General features: G+C 40.1%; 1 protein-coding gene across 3 annotated transcripts in view; it reads left to right on the top strand.

Annotated features, from left to right (window-relative positions):
• Positions 1-1,388: 1,388 nt before the first annotated feature.
• Positions 1,389-22,297, top strand: part of LOC109792768 (uncharacterized) — a 32,354-nt gene continuing 11,445 nt past the window's right edge. The window contains exons 1-8 of one of the 3 annotated variants that reach the window (XM_083065288.1): positions 1,389-1,765; positions 1,979-2,031; positions 3,476-3,535; positions 3,649-3,726; positions 10,667-10,796; positions 11,137-11,189; positions 12,574-12,759; positions 19,653-19,988. In XM_083065288.1, coding sequence (XP_082921414.1) covers positions 1,474-1,765; positions 1,979-2,031; positions 3,476-3,535; positions 3,649-3,726; positions 10,667-10,796; positions 11,137-11,189; positions 12,574-12,759; positions 19,653-19,691 — 891 coding nt within the window. In that variant the 5' untranslated portion in view covers positions 1,389-1,473 and the 3' untranslated portion in view covers positions 19,692-19,988. Of the gene's footprint in view, positions 1,766-1,978; positions 2,032-3,475; positions 3,536-3,648; positions 3,727-10,666; positions 10,797-11,136; positions 11,190-12,573; positions 12,760-12,995; positions 13,190-19,652; positions 19,989-22,297 lie in introns of those variants that run through there. The other 2 variants (XM_029270220.2, XM_083065287.1) reach the window with 2 other exon arrangements.

The raw sequence follows: 22,297 nt of genomic DNA, 5'->3' as shown, positions 1-22,297 counted from the left end.
GTAAAGAAAAATATTTTACTGAAACTAAACCCAAAATTTATTTATCTATAAGAACAAAAATTTTTATAGAATGACTAAAAATAATGTTTACAAATTTTAAGAGAGTAAAAAATAAAGAAATTTTTTTACAAAGACAAAATCAAAATTCATTTATTTTAAAAAAACTAAAAACATATTTATGTTTTAATTTTTTATTTAATGTAATATATGTTGTTTACAATGTATTCATATTCTTTTTTTAATGTATTTTTTTTCTTTCCCATATTTTTATAACTTAACAAAGAAAAAAAAATCTCTTGAATTTGACATTGTTTTTAAAATTTCAAATTTACATTGGCTAGCAGACTTATCTCTTTCATGTGCAGGTTTCATGGGTTGGACACGAGTCAAAATTTTGGATGGTTTATTTTGTAAACCGAATATATTTGGTTCATTAAAAATGTAGGATTTGCGTGTTAGACTTTAGACAAAATGAACAACTAATAAATCTAAGCAAAGTCAGACATTTGAATTCTGTCTTGTGTATGCAGCCGTGTTAAATTTTGGGGCCAACTATCCCACCAAGAACGAACTAAAAAAAAAATGAACAACTAATATACTCATTATTGTTAAAATCAGATTGGACCGCCCTGTGTAAAAAAATGGTTTGAACTGCGTCTACATTTTAAAAAACATTTTTTAAAACTGAATTTAAAATATTTTTAATAAAATTATAAATTAAAATAAATTATTTTTAATACTTTTTTATATAAATATAATTTAATCATTTATATTAATTTTTAATTTTATAATTTATATTATATTAATTTGATACTTGTGTTTCAGAAAGAGATTTGTTATTATTAATAAAAATTGTTATTTTTTTATATTAAATTTTGAATTTAAATATTTATTATAGGTTAAAATAGTTTTTAATTTTTATAATTTTCTTACTTTATCTTTTAGTCTTATAATTTAAAATAGACCGTTTTAGTTCTTATACTTACTTTTTAAATCTTTTTAATTTTTTTTAAATTATAGAAATTAAAAAATAAAATAAATAAAATAATAAAAAAAGTTAACTTTTGTTATATTTAGTTTAGACTTTTATGTATATATTAAAATTTTTAATTTAAAAATAATATTTTATTTTAATTTTAGTATTATAAAGTTATAGTATTATATTTGTATTATTAATTACTATTATTATTATTATTTTATTAATTTCGATTCAACCATAGTTGAATTAAAATTGAAGAATTTATCCTTAGTTCAGTATCTAAACTAGTTTAACTTCATAAAAAAAAAAAAAACTAGTTTAACGAATTTAAAAATATCATGGAAGCCATAGTAAATGTATAGTTTAAGAAAAAATAAGAAGCATGCAAAATGAGGGAAGTGATTTGGAATTTGGATAACAGTAGGTGAAGTTTGCACTTTGCAGTTGACTTATCCCTTTGGATTGGCACTGAACCAAACCAACAACACAACACAATGAGAGGGTGTGCATTGCCTTTAACCAAATTGGCGCCCCCTCCGCATTTGAGCAAGTTCAAGTTTTACCCATTTCCCATTGCTGCAATTGCAACACACTCTCTCACCCCAACACGAAACCTCAAAGCACACTTGTCATTTTCTGTTACTGTTGCTGCCCAACAACAACAACAAGAACTAGAAACTGATGAAGAGGAAAACTTTGAAGTGCTCACAGCTATCAAAACTAATTACAATGACATACTCATAGTGGACACCCCAAAGTCTAGAATGCTACTCCTTGATTCGTCTTGTACCCTTCCCTCCCTCCCTCTCTCTCTATATATGTCTGAATTGTATTGTTTTTAAAAATTCAATCTTTACTTCATGGATGATCTGGGTGTGAAAAGTATTCAACTGGGGTCTTGCTTTTCCTTGTAAATGTTTGTAATTTTTTGTTTGTAATCATTGTTTCCTTCAACAATATGCCAAGGGTGACTGATGTGTCAGAATTTGTGTTTTGCAGATAGTGTTCATAGCATTCTTAACAAGGAGCAAAAATGGACTGATTCTTACTGGGTATGTGTGCTACTTTGACATTGTTGTTTTGCTTTATGCATATCTTTTAGGCGTTCTTGAACCTCCAGAGGGTAGTGTGTAGTGTATATTATGGAAAAGTAGAAGTCTTTTCGGATAATGATATTTGGATTGCTCAGTATCAAAATTTAAGATATTATCAAAACACTATTCCCTTTTTGGGGTTCATATATCAAATTGATGCTCAAATTAATTGTGTGAAGTGTATATAGTTGTGTTCATGTTTTGCTTACACTTTGAAGATATGCATTCACGAGGTTGAGGACTACTACTGCTTTTCATATAATTTTTTCTTATATTCAGCTTATCCCATTTTTGGTGTTGTTATATTTTTAAATACAAATAAGTGAAATTATTAACCTGACTCCATAGGAGTTTCTGAATAAGAAAACTTGTTGAATTAGCTTTATAAGCCCTATATCAATGGTGAGAATGTCACAGTAAGGAACACACCATCAAATTATTGTCGAGATCGTGTTAAAATGGTTTCTGGGCCAATTCAATCACGCTTTTTAACAGTGAAAGTTGTCTTTCATAAATTGTGTTGTTTGATGGGTGAAACTGGTGATGCAATTTGCTATGCTAAATCAGTATTGAAACACAATCATTGCCTCTGATCTTGTATTCATGGTCTAATGAAACGTATCTTGAATGAAATCAAAGCATTTCACAAGCTGAACTAGCACCATCAGATCTTCATCCAATCCTGTACTGTTAAATAAAATGCTATTTGTTCCATGCTTGTGAATAAAGCCATGCAATATAGCCAATATATGTACCGAATTAAACTATGTATGTCTGTGAAACTACGTATGTGTTTGGATTAGTAGTGAGTTAAACTCACCATAATTTTTGGAAGAAACAAGTAGTTCTTTTGTGGTGAACTCACCATGATTTTGTACCACCATGGTTTTCTACCACCAAACTATACACACTAGTAGTAAAACTAATAAAATATAGATACAATAACATGTATAATTACTCAAGAGCTAATGAAAAACTTCTATTTGGGGTGCTACTGTGCTTAAATTAATTGCAAAGGTTAGAATCATTTCCATTTTATTTTGAAGATCTTAAAATCCATATCTTCTGAAAATATGGGTTATAAATTACTGTAAAGAAGCTTCTCATAGGAGTTGCACTTGAAAGTTTGAAATGAGAAGCTTACTTTTGCTATCCCTTTAGCCTTTTGATTTAATGTTAGAAATTTGAATATAAAAGTTTATCTTCAAAAAAGCAGGTACATTCTTTTTATCTTTGGTTGTCATATTCTTTGAGCATTAAGGTGAACACAGATACATAAGTTACATCATTCTTAACTTCATTTCTTGTATCTTATTTAACTGCATGGTACTTTTGTATTTATATGCACATTATTAGATCAATTGTTCATGCCAGGGGTTTCTAAACTTGTTGCATTAAACAGGATGAATTTGCCAGCTTGCCAGCTATTGTTCCAGAAGGTCCCATTGCTATCTTAGGTTTGGTAATTCATTTAATTTTAAGATGGCACATGTTGTCTCGGGGAATTCACACGATGGAATTTCTATATTGTCAGTGATCTTATTAGTAATATCATACTGCTTTTAAATCCTTCAGGGTGGTGGAACAGCTGCTCATCTGATGCTTGACTTATGGCCTTCACTGCAACTTGATGGTTGGGAGATTGATCAAATCGTAATATATGCTTATTTTCTGCAATGATATTTTTCTTGACTTTAAATGGAATTTCTATGGTATACCCTATTGGCTATTGATATCTATACTTCAGTGATCTAGAGCCAAGAACATTGTTAAATACAATGAAACAACAATTTCTTCAAAAACCTGATAATCAAAAATTCAAAATTGAAATTCCATAGTGAGTGATAACTTTCCAGTGAAAATGAAATAACCGACCTCCCATTTCTACTTGTATATGATTTAGGATTTTAATCTATTGTTGAGATGTAAATTTGAATTACTGTAGTATACACTATTGCTTTGGAAATAGAAGGCTTCTTCATTGTCAATAAACAACCTCTTACGTAGACACTTGACTTTCTCATTTCTGACCGTTGGTAATCAGAAGTGGCACCAGATGGTCATAACTGATAAGGTATATTAATGTAGTTGTTGAGATCCCACATTGAACTTAGATACTGTATGGCCAAATTGGAGCTTATAAGGGCTCGAACAATGATCATCTTACAAGCTAACTTTGGGGCTGAGTTAGGCCCAATCCAAATCCTCAACTTAAGGACCTGGTGCTGGTCCAATTCAATGTAGAACCCATTGAGTATAGTCCATAACTGTTCCTAACAGAAATAGAGAGGCGGCTAAGAAACATGAATTTCTGTGTATATTGATTACCAATGATTACAGTTTATATAGTCTGTACAAAAGGATGGAATGACCTAAAGGAATAAAGCATATTCTGTACAATATATGACAGCGCATTATTGCTGTAAAATGGTCACTAAAATAAGAAGGAAAAGAGGAAAAATAACAGAAAGATCCTTCGTTGTGCTGTCATGTAATTTGTGCTGTGCTGTTATACGGTTCTGCTGTTAGCCCCCCACAAGCTGGAGGTGCAAAAATGTTTTGTAGCTGTAGCTTGGAGAGATTCAGTTTGAAGGCATGAGGAGGCAAGGCCTTAGTGAAGATATCCGCGAGTTGTTTGGCAGAAGGAACAGGGAGCAATTTCATCAAGCCTGCTTGGGTTTTCTCACGCACAATATGGCAATCAATGTCCAGGTGTTTCGTTCTTTCATGAAACACTGGATTGGCAGCAATGTGGAGGGCGCTGGTGTTGTCGCAGTAAAGGAGGGAAATCTGAGAAAGGGAAATATGGAGATCTCTGAGCAAGTAAATGATCCATTGCAATTCACAGGTAGCAGAAGCGAGGGCTCTGTATTCTGCCTCGGAAGAAGATCGTGATACAGTGGTTTGCTTCTTTGTTTTCCATGAGATGAGAGCATTACCAATAAAGAAACAGTAACCGGTGATGGAACGTCGAGAAGCTACACAAGTGGCCCAGTCAGCATCACTAAAGCCTGAGACTTGAATTGGACAAACTCTAGGAAAGAAGAGTCCTGTACCTGGACAGCTTTTGAGGTAACGAAGAACACGCATGGCTGCGGCATGATGAGCATTGGTGGGTTTTGACATGAATTGGCTGAGTTGCTGTGTGGAAAAAGCAATGTCAGGGCGAGTATTAGTCAGATATACTAATCGGCCAACAAGTCTTCGATATGGCAAGGGGTCATCTAAATAACCAGAGGCATCATCATGAAGCCTAAGAGTACTATCCATTGGAGTCGAAGAAGGTTTGCAACCAAGCATTCCGGAGTCACTGAGTAAGTCTAAGCAGTATTTTCGTTGACAAAGGGAAATTCCTTTAGAAGAGTGAGCTACTTCAATGCCTAGGAAGTACTTCAACTGTCCTAAATTCTTGACATGAAAATTGCTGTGCAGAATGTGTTTAATGCGAGTGATTTCAGCAGCAGAATTGCCCGTTAGCACAATGTCATCTACATAGATGAGCAGAGCAGTGAAAGCTGAACCATGTCTTTTAGTGAATAGACTATGGTCAGAATGAGCTTGTTTGTAGCCATTGGAAAGCAACAAATTGGATAACTTTTCATACCACTTTCTGCTGGATTGCTTCAGCCCGTAGAGTGATTTGCGCAATTTGCAACTGTGACTTGATGAGTAACCAGTTAAACCTTGTGGCAGCTCCATGTAGACATCTTCCAGAAGGTCACCATGGAGGAAGGCGTTACTGACATCTAATTGTTGGATGTGCCACTGATTTATGGAAGCCAGAGCAAGGACAACACGAACAGTGGTCATCTTGACTACAGGAGAAAATGTCTCAAAGTAGTCAATACCCTCAATTTGAGAATACCCCTTTGCTACCAATCGGGCCTTGTAACGCTCTATGCTGCCATTGGGTAAACGCTTAATTTTGAAAACCCATTTGCAGCCTATCGGGCGTACATGAGAGGGTGTTTCAACTACATCCCAAGTGTGATTCAATTCAAGGGCTTTGAGTTCACATGTCATGGCCTCACGCCAACATGGATTCTGAATAGCTTGACGGAATCCAGTAGGTTCATGTTCAGAAGATAGGGCCATTAGAAAATGATGGTAGGAAGGAGATATGTTAGTGTAGGACAGAAAACTTTGAATTGGATGTGAACATCTTGTGGATGATTGGACGGACTTAAGGGAAGGAAGCTTGTATTGATATTCGGAAAGGTATGGAGGAGGATGGATATCACGCTCGGAACGGCGCGGTGGTGGAATGGCAGGAGAGGATGATCTGTGGTGAGGCACAATATCAAAGTCGGTGGAAGTAGGGTATGAGGAAATAGAGTCATGGAAAGGAGATGTGGGTGCGGCAGGTGAAGATGGAGACGCAGACGCGTCTGGATTAGGATTTTGGGAAGGTGAGGTGTCGTTTGGAGAAGTTGGTGGTGTGGTTAGTATATCTGGGTTTGGTGATATGGTTAGGGATGGTTGGGTTATGAATGGAGAGGTAGGTGCAGATGTGTGGAAGGGAAAAGAAGTCTCATGAAAAATAACATTCCTGGAGACAAGTATTTCTCTTGTATTAATGTCCAAAATAACAAATCCCTTTGTGCCATTTTGAAATCCCATAAAAATACCTTTTCTTGAACGGGGTTCAAACTTATGACGTTGGTTGTGAGTGGAAGCATAACACAAACAACCAAAAACCTTTAGCATGGAAAAATCGGGAGGAATTTTATTTAGAAGTTCAAAAGGTGTTTTATGTGAAATGATGGGAGAAAGAACCCGGTTAATGAGAAAAATGGCATGCTTAATGGCATAGGACCAAAAATTTGAAGGAAGTTTAGATTGAAACATGAGGGCCCTAGCAACATTAAGGATATGTTGATGTTTGCGTTCCACTCTCCCATTTTGTTGGGGTGTGTAAACACAACTAGTTTGATGGATAATTCCTTTAGAATTGAAAAAATCTCTTAAAAAGAATTCCGGTCCATTATCCGATCGTATGCATTTAACTTTGGTTTCATATTGATTCTCAACCAAATTAATGAAATTATGAACATGAGTCTTCACTTCACTTTTTGATTTTAATAAAACAACCCATGTATATCTACTAAAATCATCAAGTATGGTAAGAAAATATTTGTGCCCGTGAATGGATGCCTTTGAAAAGGGTCCCCAAATATCCATGTGAATCAAATCAAAAATCTTAGATACTCTACTTGAGCTAGGAGAATAAGACAACTTCTTTTGTTTAGCAAAATGACAAACGTCACAGACTTCATTAGAATGTTTTGAAATAAAGGGAAATTGTTGATTCAAGACATTAAGACGGTTACTAGATAAGTGTCCTAATCTAAAGTGCCAAAGATTGGAGTTATTGATGGGGGTGGCAGTAGCATTATTAGTGGATGATCTCCTTTCCTTTCCAATATCTAAGTGAAAAAGTCCTTCTTTTAAGTTAGCCGAACCAATCATCTTCAAGGTGTTCATGTCCTGTATTTGGCAAAGAATATTAGAAAACTGATTTGAGAAAATGACACGGCATGGTGCAGTGAGTAACAGTTTAGGAAGAGATAATAAATTAAAAGAAAAATTTGGAACAAAGAGGACATCATGGATAACGAAATCCGGAGATAATTGTATGCTTCCAGAAAAGTGGGCTTGAACAATGGACCCATTTGGTAAATTAATATTTAAAGGTTTAATTTCAGAATATTTAAAAAATAAATCTATGGATGTGGTTATGTGATCAGTGGCTCCGGAGTCAATTATCCATGGTGTGGTGTGTGAGAGATTATTAAGTGTGTGTGTGGTGTTAATAGAAAAAATAGACCTACTACCAAGACCACTGTCATGAGATTGGTTTGGGGTGGAGTGAGAGAGGTTAGCCCTTGAAGGCGTTTCTGAACTTCCCCCACCAGATCCAGAGGCTTTATTCAGAAAGCCCATTAGCTGTTGGAATTGGGCCATAGCAGTGTGAAGGTCTTGGCCCAAAGTTGAACCATCCTGTCTTTCTCTGTCGGGAGTTAGGGCCGGCGAAGGAGGAGTTGAAGAAGAGGAGACAGCAGCGCTGTTAGCAGCGCCTCTAGTGGTAGCGTTTCCAGCTGCAAATGTGTTTTTGTTATTGAAAAGGCGTGGCTTTCCTGGGTATTTGGGATGTCCAGGTGGATAGCCATACTTTCCGTAACACACATCTTCAGTGTGTCCAACCTTGTCACAATGGCCGCATTTTGGTGGCTGGATGTTGTTTTTCAGGAAGCAAGAATCAGAGGTGTGGCCTAGGCGTCCACAATGATCACATTTGCGAGGCTGTTTTGTCCCCCCTTGTTGCGAAGGGCCTCTGTGATTGCCAGAGACAGCATTGATGAAAGGGTTTGAATCTATCGAAGAAGAAGATTGAGGGTTCTGCTGTCGCTCATGTTGGATAATCATGGAAAATACACGGTTGGCAGAGGGAAGAGGATCAAGCAACAAGATTTGGGAACGAACCATGGCAAAGCGTTCGTCAAGACCCTTCAAGAACCGGATGATGAAATCCTGTGAGTGGTATGTACGAGCAGAGCAAGAACAGGGTGTAAGAGGACGGTAATTATCCAACTCTTCCCAGAGGGACTTCAAGGATGTGTAGTAGTCAGTTACAGAGAGGGCTCCTTGTTTAAGAGTATAAATGTCTTCTTGTAACTCAGCAATACGAAGCAAATCGCCTTGAGAGAATCGTTCACCAATGTCTGTCCATATATCAGTTGCTCTGTCGAAAAAGACAACACTCTGAGCAATGGAAGGAGAAAGAGAATTCAGGAGCCAAGACATAACCAGAGTGTTACATCTCTCCCAGGATGGGTATTTAGGATCAGTGGTTGCTGGAATGGGTATGGCACCAGTAAGGAAACCCATTTTGTTCTTCGAAATCATGGCCATTCGGAAGGAACGGGACCATGATTGGAAGTTGTTAGCAGAGAGCTGGGGAGAAACCACAACTGAGGAAGGGTTCTCACTTGGATGTATGTAGAAGGGACTGGAAGGAGTTTGACAAGGATCAACAAATGGAGGAGGAGGAGGAGAAGACGTTTCATCCTCATGATCAGAAACAGATTCGGCCATGAAAAAAAAATGGAACCTTTAGAAGGCTGCTGATACCATAACAGAAATAGAGAGGCGGCTAAGAAACATGAATTTCTGTGTATATTGATTACCAATGATTACAGTTTATATAGTCTGTACAAAAGGATGGAATGACCTAAAGGAATAAAGCATATTCTGTACAATATATGACAGCGCATTATTGCTGTAAAATGGTCACTAAAATAAGAAGGAAAAGAGGAAAAATAACAGAAAGATCCTTCGTTGTGCTGTCATGTAATTTGTGCTGTGCTGTTATACGGTTCTGCTGTTAGTTCCAAAATGAATTACCTCGCTTAGAGGCGAAATTCTCCATCATCTGTTCATAACAGATAGCTAAATCCTGCTTCATGGAATAAGTTCCAATGGTTTCTTTGCTCGACATATCGTGAGCAGATGGGAAAACATAAAATATTTGCTGACTGCACAGATATAATTGAATTCCAAAGACAAGACATAGCCAACTTTGGATTACCATTCAATGTGAAAAAGAATTCAGTTGATCGTAAAAGCTATAAAAAGTTGCTTCTTTATTTGGTGCTTGGTAATGTGTGAAATCTCGTTTGCCTCATTGTAAATGGGTTCTCAAACATGCACCAAGATAGGTATCATGCAACAGAATCAGTGACTATGACACCATCTGGTCAAAGAATAATCAACAATAAAGGTGGACCATATATTCATGAACAATAGCTAGAGTCCCAATGAAGGCTGATCCGGACTTGAAAAATGTGATAAGAGAAAAATAGCAGGAGTTTGAGTGAATTGCTTATTTGCACTCAGCATACTGCTATTTATATGCATGACAGAATAAAAATTGCTTATATTTACAAGAACAATGAATAAGAATTGAACTACTATTTTCTAGGATCTTCCTAACACTGACACTACATTAACTCCCAGTATTTCCAATGCTACATTTATTAGTTACAATTTCCAATACATTGTAATCAATGTGGGATCTTACAACAGGAAGCAAGGGTGTTTCTCCCACCAAATACCTATAGAGCGAAGAAGAAATGAGATTATAAAAGGATTTTCCAATAACAGTAAATTATGGAAGACCTAAAGGATTTTTAAGGATTAACTAGGCTTTTTCTTTTAAATATTGGAAACTCTGCTTCATTGAAGGGAGAAAGGGAGTGTTGTTTTGATTTTTTTTGTAATTGCTTATCCCCTTTTGTTGCGGCTATGGTTTTGGGGCGGTTGTGATGGTTCATTTTTCTGTTTCCCATTGAAACATGTTTGTTTTGAGGTTTCTTTTTAAGGATACCATATCCTCCCTTGTATTTTACCCTCTTTATCTATTCTAGTAATATTTATTTCTTCTGTTTATATATTATAAATTCTTACTAGAACTCAGTACATTCTTGGCAAATTTCTTTTCTGTCAAACAATATGTGCTTTCAATTGAATTTGATTTGATCTCTGATGCTTGCATTCTAACCCTTTTTTTTGCTTTAAAAACCAAATAATTTAGTTGATTGATAAAGCAAGAGATTATTTTGGCCTATCCGCTCTGGAGAAGAAAAAAAAAGATGGTGGCGTTTTAAATGTTCATATTGGTGATGTCTTCATTCCCTCAAAGGATTTTCACAGAAGATATGCTGGTGAGTCTTCACTTTGCATATTGCCTAGTTTATCTAGCTCCTCACACTACTTTTATTATATATATACCTAGCTGGTCAAAATATTTTCTACTACCTATACTTTTGAGTAAAAGAAACTCTACCTTGTTTGTGTTTTCATCCACTTGTAAGGAAATTAATTGAAAAGTGAAGCACAATTTAATTGAAAACATTAATGCAGCAATGCATTGTATTCGAGCATATGGGTGCGTCATTATTCATGCAGTAGCAATACACCATTAAAATATCTCTTATTTCCTCATTTTTTAAAGTATATATTATTCTGTGACTATTGGCCAACTTATATTTGAACCATTGTCAGGCATTGTAGTTGACTTGTTCTCCGATGGAAAAGTTTTGCCTCAGCTGCAAGAGGTATGTAGTTTTTCTTCACACAGATATGCATGCTCTAGGTGACTCTGAAGTTTTTCATGGTCAAGTGACAGCTTGTTTAACTTGTTATTATGATAGTAGTAGAGTCAAATTTAAGCTTCCACCAATTAAAAAGTATAAAATGAAATTGATATATTTTTTTTAATGTTTTTACTCGGTCCTGCCATTATCTCATCTATTAGCCAAATTTCTTTAATACTTTAGAGTATGATTCACGTTTTGCATTTATATTATATGGTATAGAAAGCGAGAAGTTAATGGAATTTGGATACTCGCGAGTTTTTCACATGACCAAGCCCAAGGTCCCCCAACGTTTTTCAATTTTGTGGTCTTTGTCTACATCTATCTCTTAACATGACATGCTCATGCAAAAAACTCTTAAAAGAGAATCCAACTTCGATGTTATTGTGTGTAAAAGATATGATTATTTTTTACAATGTGAATGCCTATACCATGTTGGGCACTAAATCTTTGTAGAATATCTGGGAATATCATATTTATATAGAGCAAGTCTATAGATAGTTATCAGAATATATAATTGATAGTATGGAAAAGTGCACACTGTTAGAGCATTTTTGGATTTAACAGCTTCTCTATTAGAAAATACTCTTTATTTTCAGTAGAGAAACTTTTAAAAACCCTTTTAAACTGTATTCAAACATGCCCTAAAATGAAGATAGATGGCATTCAAAAATATTTTGCTTCTACAGTAGAAGTTAAAGAAATCCCACAAGTTGATCAACCTCTGGTCTAGTGAGAAGATTAAATTTAGGAATGGAAATTTCTAATTATTTTTGTAGCCTTATTTCTGAACATTTTTTTTTACTTTATTTTCAATGTTCCTGTTATGAGCATCCGAATTTAGGATTGAAAATTTCTAAACATGTTAAAAAAAATGTTATCTTTTTTAGTTTTGGTTCTGAGCATGTATTTACTTAGTATTCAATGTCCCTGTTATTTCTAATAATACAAAAGACGCCATTTTTATAGTTTGCAATCTATATCACAATTCATTGATTCACAAACAATTATTTTGGTTCTTCCATCTTATTAAAAAGTAAAGGCTTTGTTTCACCATTCTTCATCTACATCCTGTATAAATTTGAGATGAATTTTTTTGTTAAACTGATCATGGAATCATAAAGCAGAAATTAATCCTCAAAATATTCTAAAGTAAAAGTGTTTGAGATTGAAATTTTCTTAATTATACATAAGTAAGCAAATTCATGCAATGATCTGCTTAATTGATTAACTTGCTTTTTTTTCTTCAGAAATCCAAGGACAGTGATAAAAAAAATAAAAAAAAACTTTTACTGTCTCAAGGAATTGTAGCATTATGTTTCAGAGTTCTTAATGCACTTGGCAGGTTAGTACTTGGTTGGAATTACACGAGAGATTGATGGCCAATGGCCGCTTCATGGTGAATTGTGGTGGCAGTGATGGGGGGCCAAATGCCATGGATGGAACTACTGATTCAGAAATTCCATCAAGTGATGAATCATGGTTATTAAATCCAGCATTACGAGCACTATCCAAAGCATTTCCTGGACAAGTAATTCTTCTGTTGCTGACAGCATTGTTTGTCTTTGTTTGATGCATTACACTACATAAATATTACTTTCTGAGCTGATAACGGAACATAATCTTTATATACTATAGAATAGTAGAAAGTAACCAGATACCAAGTGCTTTCTTGTGCAGAAAGTTTCTAAAATGAAATTTCTTTTATGAAAATGTATGGACACATTAAGTGTTGTGTATGACTCATTATATATCATATATATACAGGGTTTTAATTCTTATGTTGATTATTGTACCTGCTCAAGGGTACACTCGTAGTCTTCTTGGTAAGAAGGGCCGAACGGATACTTCAAACGGATTCTTCAGAGGGGGGAGGTACCTGCAAAAGGCACTCCGACGCTCAAGTCAGGACAAGCACGATATTCTAGGATAATTAATGAACAGTGACGTACCTCGTTACGTGTGACCTATTTATAATACCTGACATGGGCCTGAACGTGGTGGGCCTATTCTACTCTTTACCAAATTAGGTAATACGATGCTAATTAGCTAATCATGTCTTAATTAGGCACTTGTCCTTGTTAACTATGATTTGTACTATAACCCTATTAACCTATCGGCACATTGCCGAGCCGACAGGCTAATGCTTGGGAGGTTGCATGTCTTCGACTGTTGACCAGGCCGGTAAACGTTTACTTGGTAATCTTATCGGATCGGCATTGGGCTGAGCCGATACGTAGGATGCGGGGATGCATCATGCTGTTTGCATCGGCCTTCAGCCGGGCCGATGCTAACGTCAGCCTTGGGTATGGTCCAGTTCGCATGGGTGTCTGACGGAACGACACATGTTGGTCAACGTGACCGATAGGGTCCTCCCGGTACACAAGCCCCCCAGCCTTGAGGAGTGAAGCGACGTAAAGGATAAATGTAAAGGGAAATAGGGTACTTTGGCTGCTATTTTGGAGGGAAGGCCAAGGGTTACAATCATTGGTGGGAAACGAAGGGTTGTAACCGTTGGGCACCGATGACGCATGCGAGGAGTTATGACGGGAAACAATTGTAACCGTTGTTATAATACCAAAGGTTATAACCGATAGGTATTAACGACGCATGAGAGGGGTTGCACATCGTGGACCGTTGGATCGAAATGATCCAACGGTGCATAGGAGGGCGTCTCTTCAGATACTTACGAGAAACGCCTATAAATAGGTGTATGGGGGGTGGTCCCCAAAGATACACACTTAACACTTACTCTGAGCCGAGATCGTCTGTATTTGAGCATTCCAGAGCGATAGGTCAAGTTCAAAACTCAGGTACGTAATGGCTAATCTAGATGTTGTTCATGTTGACTCCTCTAGGGACGAAGGGGAATCTAGGTTGAGAGCGACGCCGGACCGAGATGTTGCCTCGGCCTCGGCTTCAAATGGTGATCATACGGGATCCGTTTCTGGGTCTGAACGGTCGCGGAGTGGTGATTCTTCGTCGGCTGTAGCTTCAGATGATCATCAGAGTATGGGTGGCGGATCATCAAGGAGTTTTGCTCCCATATCGACCCCTGGATATTCGTGGGTGCACGGCGAGGTTGGTAGCGTGTATTCTCGATATACTGATAAGAAGTCTCTTGTTAACTTCGTATCGGCCACGAGATTCTTAAACTTTCCCGAAGATGAAGAGCCCTCCGCGATCTTCTTCCAGCCGTGCCGAGGTGATGGGGTGCCGAACCCGAATTTTGTATATTTGAGCCAAGGGTCGTCCAAATATCCATTCTTTTACGTGTACGATTATATGTTCCGGGATTTGAAGATATCCCTCCCTTTTGACAACTATTTTATGGGTATACTTCGGCTCTTGAACGTGGCGCCGAGTCAACTTCATCCAAACACTTGGGCGGCAATGCAAGGGTTTAGGCATCTGTGCTTGGCTCTCGGCCTTTCTCCTACCCCGCATCTATTCCTGCACTTCTATTCGTCTCGGCCTACCAAGAAGGCGAAGTGGTTGTCATTGATTCGGCACCATGATTGCTTGCTACAGCCGTTCACTACTTCCTACAAAAAATTTAAAGTGGGATTTATGAAGGTGATGATTCGGCCAGAGACGGGCAATAAGTATTTCTTTGATGCCGAAGGGAATTCACATTTTCCCTTGTACTGGACTCGAAAGCCGAGAAAATATGACACGATTTCTAAATCGCGTATGTCCCCGAGGGAGAATTTGAGTCTAAAATTTTTAGAGAAGCTGCCTCGGCCTCTACCATGTCGTCCTCTGGTTCGATTGTTTGAATCGGCCAACGTAGTCAAGAAGCTAATTGGTATAGTACCTTTCTTACTTGTTTAAATTCTTGTGTTATCATTGATTTTGACTAATGATGTGCAGACATAATGGCGGACCACAGAGAGGACGACTTGGACATCCGCACGATAATCCGCAAACAAGTGGCTGCGACCACTGGAATCAATACCCCGGCTGCCGGGCAAGGGAATCCGCCAACTGTCCAAGGCGGTGGGGCGGGGCCAACGAAGCAAAGGAAACCAACTCGGCCCCATCCTGAAAAAAGAAGGCCTGACACAAGGGCCGAGGAGGAGGGCCGTCGGGCTAAGCAGCGCCGAGTGGTTAGTCCCACTGTTTCAGAAGGCTTGGCTGCGCCAAGTTTTCTGGCCGGCAATGTCAATGCTCAGGATTTCCTGAGTCAAGACTTGACTTCCGAGGTAGGTCAAGGGATGCTGAGCCGTATGACTGCAGCTCAGAAGTGGAGCTTTTTCTGTGAGTTCCAAGTGCGCGCCGTGGCCATGGCACAAAGCATCGTCATGGAGCCGAACGGCGAGGCCGATGGACTGCGTCGGCAACTTGCTGAACAAGAAAAGTCGCTCCAAGAGACGCTAGCGGCGCTAACTGACGCTCAAACGGCCAACAGCAAGTATCAGGCCGAAATGGATCGCCGAGGCCGAACTGCCGACAACCTTGCTTTGAAGGTTCAGCGTCTCGAATTTGCCCTGAAGAGTGAGACCGAGAAGGTTGCAGCTTTGGGTAAGGAGCTAGATGCCGAGAAAGTGGCCTTCAGAGCTTACCAAGAGAAGGCACGTAACAAAGTCCTTACCCAGCATCAGGCGGGCTTTGCTCAGGCGGCTCGGCAAGCCAGCTATTTCGGGGACTTTCCTCCCGACTTCCATTTGGATATGACCAAGGATTTTTTCCAAGGGAAGTTGGTGGACCTGGCCTCTATTCCAGCCGACCAACCAGCCGATGAAGAAGCCCCGGCTCGGCCAACGTAGCCAATTGGGGAGGAAACGGCGTATGAGGAGGGTGCGCCTGAAGACGGCCCAGTGCAGGGGGAGGCCGAGGTGCAATCTTGAAGTTTCTTCGTGTTTGGCGAGCCGACAATGCTCTTTTAATTTTTTGCTTTTTGTATAGGTGGGCCGATAGTGCCCTTTGGTGTTTTTCCCGGCCGTTAGTGCCGTAATGAATTTGGGTTTTTGATTATTGCTTATTTGTACAACTTGCTTTGCCCGCGTATTAAAATTTTGTAACAAGTTTGAACTTTAATGGCAGTGACGTCCTTGGTCGAGAGGCATCTCGGGAGGGAAGACATTTAATAAAAGTCACATCCTTGGCCGAGAGACATCTCGGGAGGGAAGACTTGTAATTTTAATAGAAGTCACATCCTTGGCCGAAAGACATCTCGGGAGGGATGTCGCCACCCGCCGAAACGGACCTTGGCATTCGCGACGATGGTCGGACTCATTTTTATAGTTTGAAAAGTGGTGGATTGTTAGAACGACTTATTCTCAAACTGAGACCTCATCGAACTAACAATTTTATTAAATGATTCACCAATCCATGTTAACCCCAAGCGGGACCCTCCATGGATTAGTGGTTTTCGCAAAAGGTAGGGTTCTTGGAGTCGCCACCAATGTTTTACTCAAAACATTGGAAAAAAGGATAAGGCAATTGATTTCATAAATCAACCTTGGTCATTACAACCAGAGTCGGGTAAGGGAGTCGGTTACGTGCGGGGAAGGTGTTAGCACCCCACAACGCCCCTTTCGGGTTCCCTATGACGGATTATTTCATAAATAACAGTGCAAAATTACTAAATTACCCCTATTTATTATAAACGATTATAAATTAAATATCTACATGATGACAAAATTAAATATGTGACAATCAGAAAGCAATAAAAGAAGGGATTTTAAGGAAAACCTCTTGAAGCGTGCTTTTATATATCTAAACAGATGTTAGGAGGCTTTTTGGCGCTCCCTCCCACTACACGCTCGCTCGCTCCTTCCCTAAAAATTAATCTTTACTATGGAAATCAAAAAGATTTCCCTTCGACTAGTTCGAATTCTCAAGCTAAATGCTCAGAACTCAAGAACTTCGTCGGATCGGCTCTCGGAGAGATTCCTAGGGCAGAACACTGCTCAAAAACCCCAGAATACTCAAGGAGAGAGTCCAAGAAGTGTGGAAAAGTGTCAAATGACGTCCAAATGACGTCCTATTTATAGGGATGAGGCGCAGTACGGCCCCTGGGATCAATACGGCCCGTATTGAGTTTTTGTACTTCAATACGGCCGTATTGAATTCAGTACGGCCGTATTGAAATACAGAAACTTCAATACGGCCGTATTGGTTTCAGTACGGCCGTATTGTAGTACAAAATGTGCAGTACGGCCGTACTGAACTCCAAGGAGGCCGTATTGAGCTCCAAACCTCCCACTTTCTTATTTTTGGCTACTCTAAGACCTCTAAACCTACAGATAGTCATCCTATGGTCTTCTGGGAGTCCTTCTGGCTGACTTTCCTTTGATCTTTGAGAGTCTTCGAGTCTTATTTCCGACCCGGACAATTTTAGGGGTCTACAGCTGCCCCCCCTTTACTTAGTCAAACGGCCTTTTGGTGTACCGTTTGATAAGTAAAGGAGTTGACCCAATTGTCCGGGGAATAAGCCATCCTTCCGACTTGTAGTGTCTTCAGGTGGGAAAATTGTTGAGTAGCCTCTCCAGGTTGAGTTTGCCCTCTCCAGGGTGAGTATTAGTCGTCGCCTCTCCAGGCTCATTGCATACCTCGGTGCTCTGGACATCTGGGTAGCTGAGTAACGCCTCTCCAGGCTTGTGCATACCTCGGTGCTCTGGACATCTGGGTAGCTGAGTATCGCCTCTCCAGGCTTGTGCATACCTCGGTGCTCTGGACATCTGGGTAGCTGAGTATCGCCTCTCCAGGCTTGTGCATACCTCGGTGCTCTGGACATCTGGGTAGCTGAGTATTGCCTCTCCAGGCTTGTGCATACCTCGGTGCTCTGGACATCTGGGTAGCTGAGTATCGCCTCTCCAGGCTTTGTGCATACCTCGGTGCTCTGGACACCTGGGTAGCTGAGTATCGCCTCTCCAGGCTTTTGTGATAGTTTTGTCTCCACAGTCCACGATGCTGCTTCGACGATTGTTTTTGATTTTTGTGCCACTGAGGGCTGGATAACGCAGGGATCCATCTAGGGGATGTGCCGTTATTTCATAAGTTCTTGTGTCCCAACTTTCCATTGCGTAGTTGGTACCCACTGGGGAATTTCTGATTCCTTGGGGATGTAGACACAAAGATGCTCTTTCTGATGTGAGCGGTGCCTTATGATTTGGCTGACGTCCTTTCGACGTTGGTGGAGTATCCCGGTTATCCTTATTCGGGTGACTCTTTTTGATTTTCTGATTTTGTTGCCTCTGTGTAGGCTGTTATCCGCTGGGGGATTTTGTCGTTGATTTTGATTAGCCTCTTCTGTTAGGCGTATCATCTTGATGTTCAGTGATTGGCTGAAAGCCGGATTCCGCTTGGGGAATGATTATTGATTTTTTCGATTTTTCCTCTTTTTGAAGGAGTGCCTCTGAGTAGGCGAATGATCTTGATGTTCAGTGCGGCTGAGTGCCGGATTCCGCTTGGGGAATGGTTGTTAATCTTTTTGATTTTTCCGCTTTCTGAAGGAGTGCCTCTGAGTAGGCAAATGTGGATTGAGGATTTGACGTATCCCAGAGTATTATTTAGGAAGCCTCTGCAGGCTTAGCTTCACTCATCGCTTGAGTTGGAAAGCTACCTTCCACTGAGGAAGTCTGAGTCCTTTGGCTTGGATATTTCGTGTTTGGGCGACCATGCTTCCATTGGGGAATTTTACTGGTCTTGCTTTGGTAGCTCTTACTGGGGATTTTGATCCATGAGAGTGAGCTGAGATATCTCTGGGGAGTATTATTTCGGCAAGCCTCTCCAGGCTCAATTATTCTGATGAGGGAGTATTATTTCGGCAAGCCTCTCCAGGCTCAGTTATTCTGAGAGAGTATTATTTCGGCAAGCCTCTCCAGGCTCAGTTATTCTGAGAGAGTATTATTTCGGCAAGCCTCTCCAGGCTCAGTTATTCTGTACAATTTGTTGGGTTTTCTGTATTTTGCCCTTTTTGTTGATTTTTGGCTTTTTCTGTATTTTTGCCTTTTTTGTCGATTTTTCGGCTTTTTCTGTTGGAGGGATCTCAAACACACTCACAGACAATATAGATAGAGGAATGAAGAATGCTGTGATGAATGAGAATGGACCAATACGGGCCGTATTGAATTCAATACGCCCGTATTGGTGTGGACGTTATGGCCAATGCTGTCGTATTCATTTCGGTACGCCCGTATTGAGTTGAAAATTTGTTCATAACCCTGATTTTAGTACGGGTGTACTGAACATGATACGGGCGCATTGTTTTTTCTGAAGTTTATATTTTTTTGTTTTTTTGTTTTTTTGTTTTTTTTTGTTGGTTTTGTTTTTTCAATAAACAGAGAATAAGTGATCTTCCAGTACACCTATCATCTGTATGCATGTATGCGGTATGATGCACCTAATTCTATTTGATTCATTTTTCAAAAGAATTAACCGATGCGTTTCTCTGTTTGAGTTTTGCCATTCCTCCAGACGGGTTGTGCGCTGCCGATTTACATAACCGAGGAATGATGCGTGTTATATCAAGATGGGCGTCATCAACCCAGTGATTCTTCCCTTCCTTTAGAAGACATGTCAACCCTCCTATTGACCACTATATCTCCATGTTTCCACTAGATTATCCTAAAATCGTTTGGGACAAGAGAGAAAAGAAGGGAAGGATATTTTTCGAAAGTTTGTATTTTAGAGGGGTTTTATTTTTATTTTGAAAAATGGTTTTTGTAAGAATGGCTGGCCAAGGTAGGCTTATGTGTTTAGGCTTGTTTGATTAAACACTTATGAAGTTAATAAAATCTTGTTTATTGACGATGTGATTTTGACAACTTAGATAGCTCCCCTTGAACCTTTCTTTTTGAATTCGGCTCATGGTACCATCATGGATTTCTTTTGCTTTTTGATTGTCCTTATTTTTGCCTAAAACACCCTTTTGTGGCGTTTTAGCGGACTTTTGTTTTTGTTCATTTTTGCAACCCTAACTTTTGCCTAGGTCACCCTTTCGTGGGATTCCTAGCGGGTCTTTTGCTCTTATTTTTGCGCAGCCCCCTTTTTGGGTTTCCTGCCGAGCTTCTTTTATTTTAAAGGATTTCTTTTTATCCATGATGGCACTTGTCGAGGCCAAGGGAAGGTGCTCCAAGTTGTCACACACACTTCCACATAAAAATGATGCGGGTTTATTGTTAAGATGACAATCTTAACCTCATTCATGCTTATTCAAACAGGGTTAAAATAATGTGGTCTAGAATTTTATTATAAGCAAGAAGAGAAGCAGTAAGAAATAATAAAGAATGATTTTATTATAATCATAATGGAAACATGTGCCCTATCGAGGCTCGGGGGTCGGGCTGTCCCCGAGGAGTGGCCTCGGTGAAAGTTATAGTGGGTAGGCGGCGACGAACAGTTTCGACGGCATGCACATGCCGAACGGCCCGTAAGTGTCTACGCTGCGCGGACGAAGACGAACCGCCACCAGCGAAGCCGCCGACAATGGTGTTGATGACCCGGCGAGGCTGCGTTGAAGGCTCTTCTCGCCTTTCTCTAGACCGACTGCGTTCTCGATACGAACGACTTTCTGTTCTTTGTTCAGCTTGATCGTCCCGTCGTGACCGGTGGGTGTTTCGGGATGAGTTCGAGCGGTCAACGAAACCTTGCAAATGTCCCTGTTTGATCAAATCTTCTATCTTATCCTTTAAGGCCGCACATTCTTCTGTTGAATGCCCTCGATTGCAGGGATACCTGCAAGACTTCGTTGTATCGGCCCTAGGAGGGGTCGAAGCTCGTTTCGGGACGGCCAGGACCTCTGAGGTCAACGCTTGCTCTAGCACTGCCGACCGACTGGTATTGAGCGGTGTGTATTGTGAATACCTTGGGCCACGAGGGGGCCTCTCGCGGGATGCTAATTCTTTCGGAAGGCTCCAAAAATTGTTTTCAGTCGGCTTTTCCGGCTTAGCGGCTGTCTCCGTTCTGGCTTGATTGCGGAACTCTGCTAATTCTTCCATTTGCATGTATTTATCGGCTCGTCGCCGCAAGTCATCCATATCGGTCGGCGGTTTTTTGCAGATGCTGTTGGCAAAGGGACTCGGTTTTAGAGCGGTTGTGAGATGATGTAGAGCCACAGCAGGGTTTAGGTCTCGGATTTTGAGAGCCGCTTTGTTGAATCGGCTCATGAACGTCCGAAGAGACTCCTTTCTATCTTGACGAATGCTAACTAATGCCAACGAGGTCAACTGATGAGGGCGGCTGGTGGCGAACTGGATTGTGAACTGGGAGGCCAGCGTGCCGAATGAGTCGATAGAATTGGCTGGGAGCCGAGTGAACCAACTCAGCGCTCGCCCCTTCAAGGATGTCGGAAAGATTCGGCATAGCGCGGCATCATCGGTGGTGCTCAAGGTAACCTGTGTCAAAAACACATCCACGTGTTCATCTGGGTCGGTTGTACCATCGTATTTGTCAAGGGGCAGGGACTTCTAGTGGTCAAGAAGTGCCGATTGCATGATGTTCGGCGTAAATGGATGTCGGTGTGCCCCGGCCGGCATTGGCTGTGCCGGTCTTCCGATCGAAGCATGGATGCCTGGGGGCGCGACAGAGGTATGAGGAATAGAGGTGTGATGACCGTGCGAGTGGAATGATCCCTGAGTGTGGGTCGTCTCAGATGGTTTCCATGTGGGGTCTCGGTATTGGTTTTTTAGAGCAGCATTCTCTTCTTTCAATGCGGCCATCTCGGCGGCATCTCTCTCTCGATGCTGTTTCATGGCGATCATTTCCTCTTTCATCTGGCGTACCATATCGGTCAAGTTTGTCTCCTCAACCGTCTCGGCCCCGGACTGGTGCTCCTCTTCAGACTGTTGCCCTTCAAAATTAGTATTCCTTGTCTTTACCATGATTCTTTTACTCGTAAACTTTCGATGCTTCTGCAATGCTTTCGGTTCGGCCCCACGGTGGGCGCCAAAATGTACCTGCTCAAGGGTACACTCGTAGTCTTCTTGGTAAGAAGGGCCGAATGGATACTTCAAACGGATTCTTCAGAGGGGGGAGGTACCTGCAAAAGGCACTCCGACGCTCAAGTCAGGACAAGCACGATATTCTAGGATAATTAATGAACAGTGACGTACCTCGTTACG

The sequence above is a fragment of the Cajanus cajan genome, chromosome 10, assembly GCF_000230855.2.
Source record: "Cajanus cajan strain Asha chromosome 10, NIPB_CcT2T_4, whole genome shotgun sequence".
NCBI classification, from domain to species: Eukaryota; Viridiplantae; Streptophyta; class Magnoliopsida; order Fabales; family Fabaceae; genus Cajanus; species Cajanus cajan.
This window is presented reverse-complemented; position numbering and strand designations above follow the sequence as displayed.